This window comes from Dama dama, chromosome 5 (genome assembly GCF_033118175.1).
Source record: "Dama dama isolate Ldn47 chromosome 5, ASM3311817v1, whole genome shotgun sequence".
Taxonomy (NCBI): Eukaryota; Metazoa; Chordata; class Mammalia; order Artiodactyla; family Cervidae; genus Dama; species Dama dama.
The window spans coordinates 20,719,121-20,730,406 of NC_083685.1; the positions used below are offsets into that span (position 1 = coordinate 20,719,121).

The following is an 11,286-nucleotide window of genomic DNA, read 5'->3' on the forward strand; positions in this document are numbered from 1 at the left end:
CATAGTACCATTTTATTGGTGAGTATATGAAAAAGCAGCAGCAAGTTATTCTGGGAAAGAAAATGATTACCTCCTGTTGAATAAACTGTAGTTCTAATCGACTGTGCCTTCAGTACATGAAGGTGGCTGCACAGTGTCTTTACCAAGATGGACAATACATCTAGTGTCAGAGCCCTCTGGCTGGGCCTGGGGTCAGCTTGCAGTGCAATGCAACGCCATCTCAAAATCTTTCATGTAATTTATTTGAAAAGATGCTGAATTTGTTCCCAAGAACAATTTTAAAAAGCTGTTCAGGACCCAAACATGTTTCAAGTCACATCTTTTCCCAGATACAGAATTTTAAGTTTGCAAATATTTTGGAAGGCGTCTTCGTAACTGATGAGCCATGCAGGATACTCAGGCCAAAGAGGCCATTAGTACCTGTTCTTGGGTTCTTGCAGTAGTTTCCATTCTGTTTGGCTTGATCCTTTTGTGGAGATGACAGCCCTCAGCTCGTATTCACCACTGGGAGCCTGATTCAGTGAGTGTTGCCTGCCTTTTTCACCCAGCACTGCGTGGAGCCTGGTCGCGGGCAGCTGTTGGTTGCTGGAGGGGTAGTTGGCTGTAGTTTGGACCACTGCCCTCTTGGGCCTGCTTGTCTTTCAAGGATACTTTTGGCAAATCAGTCTGGAGTGTGGGGAAGATGAAGGGAGGGGGAGTGGGCACATCTTCATCCATCAAACAGCCAATAATCTTATATTACTGGAAACTGGACATGAATGGAAGCGTCTGGAAATATATGGAAACCATAAGAGCACAATTTAGGCTGGGCTTTAGGGGAACCATGAATGCATTTTAGATGGGACTGAAATGAATAAAAAATTTCCCAAGAGTTAGGATTTTAAGTCCTTAGTCCATAAAACTTCAGAAAAAACAATTCAGTTTTGGCCTGGCTCACTGAGGGGCCAAGAGACTACTCCCCATATCCGACGTCCACCAGCAGGAAAGGACCTGGTGTTTACAGGTAGAGCTTGATGAGTTCGTCGCTGACGGCAGAGGGCGTCAGCACCCCCAGGTCTGTAAACAGCAGTGTGATTAAGGAAGGCGAGGTGTAGTCGACCCACGGGTGCTCCTCTCTGAGGTCCTGTCCAGTCTGTACAGACTTCAGAGTATCCGCCTTGTACTGAGGAGACAGGAAGCCAACGTTAGTCTGCCCCACAGACTGAGGGCTCTGAGCTGGTGAGGCCTTGGCCTGAGCGACTGAGGTGCTCCTGCCTGAAAGTGCCCTCTGGAAATGGGGGAGCCGGCTCAGGTACACTGGTCAGGGGTCTGAGTGTGGGTCAGCCAGGTCATTAGAGAAAACCTTAAGCCATGTGTCCCCTCATGAGTGGGCTGGAGTGACCCCGCCAGACCTCTCAAGACAACTGTTCAGAGCATTTATAGGAAGCTTACTAAGTGCCAGGTGCTGTGCTAAATTCCATAGATTATCTCTGAAGCATCACAACCCTTGTACAGATAACTGACATTCATAAACCTTACAGTGAAAGGAGCTGCCCAAGATCACATGGTTAACAGGTGATGGAGATGGCAGTGAGCCCAGAGAGCTGACCCAAAACTTTTGACTATTACCTACCAACTTTCCCTGCCTGCTTGGCCTGTATCTAGTGCTTAAGTGAGAGACAAAAGACTGAAATTCTAGGGACAAGTTACACTGTTCAACAACCACCAATTTATCTTTGTATTCTGTATATTCGAAAAAATAGCAATGTGAAGTGAATAACTTATTGGAACATTCTTAGCACTGCGTTTTTTCAAAGGTTTCAGTTTAGACTCAAATTCTCCTTATAATACGTAAAACTCTTGCCTTAAACTTATCTGGGACATCCTGCTGGTTTAGTGGGAAGAGTCGTACAAACTTGAAACTTTCCGCAACAACATAAAATGGCTTGTTCTGTGCTTTGGCACACACGGCCATCTGGTTGGTTCCAATCTGGGAAGTCAGAGAACAGTGGAGAAAGGTGAGATCTTATAGCACATCTGTAGCGGAAGCAACAGAAAGTCTATGAGTGAACGTAATATATGTACTTCTGGCTTTGGAATTAAAGAGGATCTTTTAAAAAAGCAATAGACATTTCTCCAAAGATTTACAAATGGCCAATAAACACATGAAAAGATGGTCAAGAGTCTTAATCATTATAGAAACACAAGTCAAAACCACAATTAGATACTGCGTCACACCTACTAGGATTGTTCAGTCGCTAAGTCCTGTCCAACTCTGTCTCCTAGTTTGCTCAAACTCATGTCCGTTGAGTCGGTAATGCCATCCAACCATCTCATCCTCTGTTGTCCCCTTCTCCTCCTGCCTTCAATCCTTCCCAGCATCAGGGTCTTTTCCAATGAATCGGCTCTACCCATCAGGTGGCCAAAGTATTGGAGCTTCAGCATCAATCCTAATTAATGTTCAGGGTTGATTTCCTTTAGGATTGACTGGTTTGATCTTGCTGTCCAAGGGACTCTCAAGAATCTTCTCCAGCACCACAGTTTGAAAGCATCAGTTCTTTGGTACTCAGCCTTCTTTGTGGTCCAACTCTCACATCTGTACATGACTACTGGAAAAACTACAGCTTTGACTATATGGACCTTTGTTGGCAAAGGGATGTCTCTGCTTTTTAATATGCTGTCTACGTTTGTCATAGCTTTTCGTCCAAGAGCAAGCGTCTTTTAATTTTGTGGCTACAGCTACCATCTGCAGTGATTTTGGAGCCCAAGAAAATAAAATCTGTCACTGTTTCCACTTTTTCCCCATCTATTTGCCATGAAGTGATGGGACCAGATGTCATGATCTTAATTTTTTGAATGCTGAGTTTCAAGCTAGGATGATTATAATTAAAAAAAAAAGTATTGGCAAGGATATAAAGAAACTTGGAATCCTTATGTGTTTCTGATGGGAATGTAACATGATGCAGCTGCTGGGGAAAACAGTTTGGCAGTTCCTCAAAAAGCTAAACACAGAAATACCATATGACCCAGCAATTCCACTCTTTAAGTATATACGCCAAAGAATCAAAAACAGAAACTCAAATAAGTAATTGTACATCTATGTTATTAGCAGCATTAGTCATAATAGTCAAAAAGTATTCATCAAAGATGAATGGATAGACACCTATGGTCCAACCATACACTGGTACATTATGCAGCCATAAAAAGGAATGAAGCACTGACACATGTACAGTACAGGTGAGCTTTGAAAACATGCGAAGTGAAATAAACCAAACCCAAAAAAGACAGATAGCTGTGTGATTCCATTTACATAAGGTGCCTAGAACAGGAAAAAGTCATGGAGACAGAAAATAGCTTAGGGGATGGGGGAGAGAAAAGGAGTTTTGTGACAGTTTCTTTTGGGTGATGGAAAAGTTTTGAAGACAGTGGTTATGGCTGCACAACGAAGTGAGATGTAATTAATGACACTGAATTGTACACTTAAAAATGATTATGATGGCAAATTTTACGTTATATATACTTTTATCAAACACAATAGACTACCATGAAGTCTTTCCATGTGAAGCAACAGATAAATAATAATATATTGGTGTCAAATATGCTCCATTAAAAAGAAGAAAACCAATTCCAAGTAAAGCATGTTTTGAATAAGTATAAATACATTCTCCTAATCTACACAGGTCAATCTCCAAAGCAGAAAGAAATCTGACCAGAATCTGACTGACCCCACTGCAGTGGCTCAGGGGAACTGGGAAACCACTGGTTGCAATGGTGGAGTCCTGAGGATAAGCAGGGTTAGAGGAATGAACCATAACATACAATGTGGTTGGGCGTCCGAAGTCATCAGTGGAGCTCTGTGCCCTGAGCAAGGACCTGTGGAGAACTGATGCTCCTACCTTGTTAATGATTCCTCCGTTTTCAACAACTCCTTCAGCACCAACTATGACAAGATCCACCTTCTCCATGATGTAGCTACAGAAATGAAAAACAAATTTTTAATGCTCCCTTTCTTTGCTCTTGCAACATCACCTGCAAAGATTAATACTCCCATTTTCAGCAAAGTATATTCCTCTCATAACTTTCTTCCAAAGAGCACTGAACACCTGAGACAGCCCTTGGCACTGTTACCGGTTCTGCTACAGAGGCGTTTTGATGATACCATGATAAGAGGTATAACTCACGCTGCTACCCAGTAAGCACACGCGTACGTGTGTAGCTGAAGCAAGGATTTCATGACCCGGCGTTTATCTTTACTATATGTGGCACACTAATTTTTGTTCTTTGTCAAAATACAAACAAAACAAAAATTAAAAAACCTGATGTGATCTGAAGTTGGAAAAAAACGTAATTCAAGAATTTTGCAGATTGGGTGGGGGCCAATTTACCTTTTAAAATGAGCAACTACTAGAATCCTTCAAAATGTTTACCTCCCCCGCCCCCCCCCCGCCCCCGACTTTTTGGCCACAGTGCACACATAGCATGCAGGATTTTATTTCCCAGACCAGGGACTGAACCCATGCCCATGCAGTGAAAGCACAGAATCTTAACCACTGGACTGCCAGGGAAGTCCCCAAAATGTTTAAACACATTCCTAATTTCCTTAATCATCTCCCTATGTGTTTTCTTTCCAAGGGATTATTATTCCTGTTTTCTCTTATGAGCCATGCTGCCAACCCATGGAGCATGTCACCTCAGCTTTAGGTCTGAAGTTGTACACAGGAGATGAAAAATTCTGGAGTGCCACTGATGACAGCCTGTGTCTTTAGATGAAGAGAGAACACTGATTATGAGTGCTGACCCAATCACTGCACCTTGCTCTTAAAATGCACCATGAGGGACTTCCCTGGTGGTCCTGGGGCTAAGATTCTGCATTCTCAATGCAGGGGGCCTGGGGTCCACCGCTGGTTGGGGAACTAGATCCCACATGCTGCAATTAAAGATCCCGCATGCCATAACTAAGACCCAACACAGTCAAATATTTTTTAAAATGCACCATGACACCATGTATCCGGCTCTTCCCAGTATCCTACAGCCCTGTCCTCTGTGTACACTATCAGGCTCTTATCATGAACTTGCTGGTTTAGTGCCGCTGTCAATTAGGAGGCGGGATGCTGCCCACTTTGATTTTATGAATGAGACTGGGACCCTCCATCTGGAAACCCTGCTTCAGGCCAACCCTGGGAGTGGGTGGGTGAGGAAACGTAATTGTGATGGGGGAGCCAGGCGCTTACCCAACTGCAGCATCAAGGACCACAGTGACGGGGACATTGAGGTGGCAGAGGGCTTTGGCCATCTTCTTACTGAAAATGACATTTTGAGAATGTTAGAAAAAGTCCAAGAAAGTCCCTATAATAGAGACTGGTGAGTCACTTAATTTGGATAATGATAAATCACATTAGCTAGAAACTCAGTTAATTTTTTTCATTTTAATGTGGACCATATCTGAGGTCTTAAACCTTCACCCCATGCATTGGAAGCATGGCGTCTTAACCACTGGACCATCAGGGAAGTCACTTCAGTTAATGTTAATGGACTAAGGGGCTGATCCCAAGATTCGGGACTAAGGAAACAAGAATTTGGGTTCTTTAAAAGTATGTATTTTAGGAAAACTGTGCTCTATGCAGGGATTTGTAAATTCAGGAGAAAAGGGGTTTTATTATGTTCTGGATACATAAGAGATGTAACTATCTATTCCTTGACATTTCAGTTGCTGTTCCTCTAAGTACTAAATAAAACCCCTAGATGCTATGCTGTGACCGACTTCAAACTTATGGTGATTTTTCTTCCAGGAGGAGGGATGGGTACTGTGAAAGGCAATGCTGATTGACAGACAAATCGGGGGCTTCGCCTGGCTCCTTTTGCAATGGGGTCTCATCCTCAGTTTTCTCATTAAAGGGACTGCTGGGCACGTGACCACATGGAAAGATACTTGCCCTGATAAGTCAGGCTGTGACTCTGTAATGTACACACTGAAGCGCTTCTTGGCTGCCACTGCAGCTTCCAAGACTCTCAGGACCACTCTGGAGTAGGCATGTGTTAATATTCTCTGTGGGTAGAGAAAACTCCGTCAAAAGTGCAAACTTCCACCAATCACTCAGACTCTCTGCCGCTCCAATGCGTGTTCCTGGTACCCTAAAGCTTCTCTGTATGTATGCTTTTGCACTAATCAATTGTAATCAGAAAGCAGATCCTTGACAATACACTGAGTTTAAGCCCATATACATACTTTTTGTTTTTTAGTACACCACACTGCATGCAAGATCATAGTTCCCCAACCAGGGATCAAACCCTTGCCCCTTGCAAGGAAGCTTGGAGTCTTAACCACTGGATGGGCAGGGAAGTCCCTATTGATACAATCTGAAAAAGTTTTCTGCCAGAGGAATATATCATGGGTCTCCTCTTTTCATAGCAAGCACAGAAGTGGTATCTCCACGTGGTGTTACTCAGATGCAAAAGCCTTTCTGTCTGAAGGCTGTTAGGTTCCTTTGGGTTGGTTTCCCTAATTCTTTGGGTTGGTTTCCCTAATTCTAAGACCTAGTCTGCACACCTGGGCCTTCAAACACCAGACTGCTGGCATAAAGGGATGTAGAGGCCAGCAGCAGAGTGCGAAGGCTGACCTCCGGCTGTTGTCGCATGGGGCCCACTGTCGCTGGATCATCTGATTTTCTAGAGGAGCTAAAATCCAATATTTCAATGTTGACTCATTTTTTAAAACTTTTACACACTGTTTGGGGTAAATACAACCCAACTGTGGAATGGACACAATTTGCAGATACTTAGATGGAATCAAGATGTTCTAAGGAACAGAGTAAAGAGGACAGAGTAAAGCAAGGTGGAGGGACCAGCTCCCTGGCTCCTTTCTGGGTCTTGCCTGAGAGCTTGTTAGAAATGCAGGTTCTCACGCCCCACCCATCTCACTGAACCAGAATGTGCATTTTAATTTTATATTTACATATTTATATTAAAATTAAAATAAATTTTTGCCGTGCTGCATGGCATGGGGGCATCCTAATTCCCTGACCAGGGATCAAAACCATGCCCCCTGCATTGCAAGTGCAAAGTTTCCACCCCTGGACTGCCAGAGAAGTCCCAGAATATGCACTTTAAAAGATCTCCAGGTGGTTCACCTGCATGCTTGAATTTAAGCTGCTCTGTTCCTAATTTACCCTAAATAGCACTGATGCAGGTGGTCGCTACACATTAAACTCCACGAGGATGAACAAACCCTGTAGTGTGACTGCTGGGAAGGAGGCGGCCTTGGCGAGAAGCAGTCACCAGCTTACCTCCACCTGGTCTCTGAACGGCTTTGCTTGAAGCTGGCTTTTGTACCAGTGCCAGTCGCATCTATTACATCATTTATTTAATAACATAATTCAGAGGCTGGGAAGGGAGTAATAAAACAGAGGACAAGATTTCAGAGTCCAGATGCAAGTAAATACTTTTACAGTCGGTGGAGGCTTAGTTGGTAGAAAGGATGTGTGCTGGCGGAAGAGATGTCATAAAAGTTTTATGACCCCTTTGCTGGGAGACTGACTTAATGTGCTGCTCCTGTCTTTCCTCACTTAGGTTATTGACACCTGGCAGCTTTGCATCTCTGTGACAGCATTTGGAATGAAGATGAAAAAAATCTCAAACCAGTGCTAACCTTCGGCAGGAAGAGAGTCACGATGAACCAGTGACAAGAGCTGTGCTGATTTAACTCAGATCAGTTTAGTACATATCCAGTAAGAAAAAAATACTTTTTTAGTAAGACAGCTTATCAAATCGAGAATCATCCATGCTGTCCCAGGGTTTTCCTCTGCCTCTTTAAAATGACAACCACCTATGATACTAACATCTACCTTTAGACACTGCTAAGTGTGTGCCAGGCATAGTGCAGAGTCCTCACACACACCATCTCATTAATCCTTACAGCAGCCCTATGAGGTAAGTACTATAATTACCCTTATTTGAAAAGATGAGAAAAGTACAGCACAGAGAGCATAAGTAACTTGTCCAAGGTCACACAGCAAGTAGGTGGCAAAGGTGGGATTTTACCCCAGGAGTCTGATGCCAAAGTCCTTGCTCCCGATCACCACCCACAATCAAGATGTACTCACCGCCCCATCTTTGATGAAAGTATGGCACAAATCTGCAATTTTATTTCTTGACAGTGATATCCTCCTGAGGAAAATCTCTCCCCGCTCAATCATGATCTTTTTACATTTGGAGTAATCCTAGGGGAAAAAGAAAAAAAAGCAACATGAGGGGAAGGGGAGGATCCAGGTCAAGCTGAGAATACTTGTGGCCAAACACAGAAGCAGAGAGGTGACCGGGGAGGGCAGGGCTTACAGAGTATTCCAGGGAGGTAAGGCTGATGAAGCGCAGGAAGAGCTCCCCGCCCGACGACACGGCCACGGAAGAGTCCACGCCACACAGGGTTTCTATGGCACTGGTGAGATTCGCCCTCAGGCCCTGGATTGTTTCCCCTGGAATGATCACATGAGCAACATGATGTTCATTTCAGTATCACAGCCCCTTGATGGGTCTGCAATTCATACACTCATTCAGCCAGTGTGGACTGGGTGTAGGCTGTATGCCAGGCACTCTGATGGCTCAGCAGATAAAGAATCCGCCTGCAATGAAGGAGATGTGGGATTGATCCCTGGGTCAGAAAGATCCCCTGGAGAAGGAAATGGCAACTCACTCCAGTACTCTTGCCTGGGAAATTCCATGGACAGAGGAGCCTGGTGGGATATGGTCCACAGGGTCTCAAAGAGTAGGACAAGACTAAAGTGACTGAGCATACAAACTTCCTAGATGCCAGAGATAACATCAGTGAACATGACCAGTCCCTGTTCTGATGGAACTGCCTTTCTTTTCCTTTTCTCTTTTTTTTCTTGGTTGTGCTGCCTGGCTTGCAGGATCTCAGTTCCCCTGATCCCCCAGCAGTGAACCCAGGCCCTCAGCACTGAAGTGCAGAGTCCTGATCACTGGACTGCCAGGGAATTCCCAGGACTCTCTTTCTACTGGGAGAGGTAGACAGTAAACAAGCACACAAAGAAATAAACAAGTTATTCAGATTGAATTTAGGACAGAAAAAAGCAGAATGATGAAAAAGGTAGAACTACTTTAGGCAGAGTTAATAGGGATGATCTTTTGGAGTGCGGGCTTTTTAAACAGAGACCTGAGTAAGAAAGTATCCAGCTGTGTAAAGATGCAGTGGGCAAAGTCTCAGATACAGACTATACCAATGCAAAGGCCCCAAGATGGGAATAAAATTGGTATGAGAAAGGCCAGAGTGAAGCACAGTTCAGCAAAGGACAGCATGCAAGGAAATTAAGTAGTGACAGAAGAGGTTTGCAGGGTGGTGCAGGTAAGGCATAGATGTCTGGATATTAGCATAATGGGAAGATGCTGGAGGTTGTCTTAGAAACATGCATCTCTACGTCAGCCCTTTAAAAAACACTTTATTATTTTTATTATTATTTTGTTTATACCCAGATGTTTACATTTAGGATGACTGAATTCGCAGTGCTCACAATGATGACATTAAAGCTAGAATTTATACTAGAACATTCTCTATATCAACTGCAAAGAATCTGTCACAAGACAGAAGCCCAATAAACACTTGTAAAGCTGAACGACTGCTATAAGCTTCACAGTTAAGCTTATACTTACACAGTTAAGCTTCACAGTTAACCTGTCATACTATGGTCCTTCTTGATTCAAAGTACATTTCAGGGGCTTCCCTGGCAGTCCAGTGGTTAAAGACTTCGCCTTCCTATGCAGGGGGTGCTGGTTATCAAACAGCTCCCTGGTTGGGGAGCTAAGATCCCATATGCCACAGAGCCAAAAAACCAACACATAAAACAGAAGCAACATAACAAATAAAGACTTTTCAAAAAATGGTTCACATAAAAAAAAAAAACTTAAAAAAAAAGCAAAGTATATTTCATTTGTGAAAAGACACCCATGTGATCCTAACTTGAGGGCTCTCTCCACACTGAAAGGACTGAAATGAAGGGAGAAACTGAGCTTGAGGCTGTATTATTACCTTATATCAGCACACATCCATCTCTCACTTTCTAAAGTTTTAACAGTTACAAGCAGACTTTCCTAACACCTGGAGCAATGGAGGCGGACCCTTTTTACCTGTATCTCTTCTCAAGTACTCCAGTAAAGTCCGGATGGCAGCTACTGCTGAGGCCATGTCAGGATCTTCTTTTATCTGAGACTTAAAGTATTCGATTAACTCTGGGAAGGGAGAAAAAAGTGATTCAGCGAATTCATTTAGCAGGAGAGACAGCCACAGAGCTTATCAATGACTGCTGACATTAAAAAGCAAACTAATTTAAAAAATATTTCCTTTGCAGGGTGTTTGACTTCAGGGACACCGAAAATGTTGATGGGAATAGAGATGACATCACTTTACTATTTGCAAGCTCTTTCTCATTTTGAAAAGCTAGCCCATGTAATATGGAATAAAATTTAAGCCCCACCAAATGATAGTGAAAGGTCATTCTCACCCTTATTCTTGACCCCAAGTCTACAAAAAATCCCAGAGCCAACCTGCTTACTGATTTCTCCAGTCTATGCCAAGTCAAGCCTATTCACCTATATATATATATATATATATATATATATATATATATATATATATATGTATGTGATGTAGAAGTCTACTCTGCTTTTACTTTTTTACATGAAAGGTACTACATAGATATTAGTTTGCCCTTGTTCTTCACTTAATAAAACACCTTGATAACCACTCTAGACAGGCACATCAAATACGCCTTTCTTTTGATTCTGGTACCAGATTCAACAGGGCAGGTTCAGGGAGTCTTACTCATACTTCACATATGAAGAAATCAAGACTTCGAAGACCGGCACATTCGTCCGAAATCTCACGTTTTTGGAGGGCACTGGAAAGCGTGGGCAGAAGGGATGTCTGGGGATACACCCAAGACCCATTCCCTGGATACACGAGCAGCGAGAGGGTTTTAGTTGTGACTAGAGGGACCACATCCGACCAAACAGCCTGAGCTTGAAAACTGACTGCGCCCGGAGCCCAGTCTGGGCGTGTGAGGTGGGGGGAATCCCTGCGCGGCTCCGCTCTAGGCCCAGCAGGTCCGACGCGTCCCAATTTACCCTTGTTGTCCATGGTGCCCTTTGGACCGCGGAGCCTGAGAGGCCCAGAGCTGCACGAGACGCCTGGACTGGCCCCGCCGCCGCGCGGATCACACTCTGCACCACACTGACTGACAGCGCGCAGCCACGCTCTACACTCCACTTCCGGCGCCTTGGGGCGGGGCTGTGGGTAAGGCG

At 43.9% G+C, this 11,286-nt stretch overlaps 1 protein-coding gene across 1 annotated transcript; it reads right to left on the bottom strand.

Moving 5' to 3' along the window:
* Window positions 1-220: 220 nt before the first annotated feature.
* EIF2B1 (eukaryotic translation initiation factor 2B subunit alpha) lies at window positions 221-11,258 on the bottom strand. Its single transcript, XM_061142070.1, has 9 exons — window positions 11,110-11,258; window positions 10,114-10,215; window positions 8,311-8,447; window positions 8,079-8,195; window positions 5,913-6,025; window positions 5,211-5,279; window positions 3,876-3,951; window positions 1,844-1,969; window positions 221-1,162 (listed from the first exon to the last, which is right to left on the bottom strand). Exons 1-9 carry the CDS (start codon window positions 11,120-11,122, stop codon window positions 998-1,000), a joined length of 918 nt encoding a protein of 305 aa, XP_060998053.1. The 5' UTR covers window positions 11,123-11,258; the 3' UTR covers window positions 221-997.
* Between the last annotated feature and the right edge of the window lie 28 nt (window positions 11,259-11,286).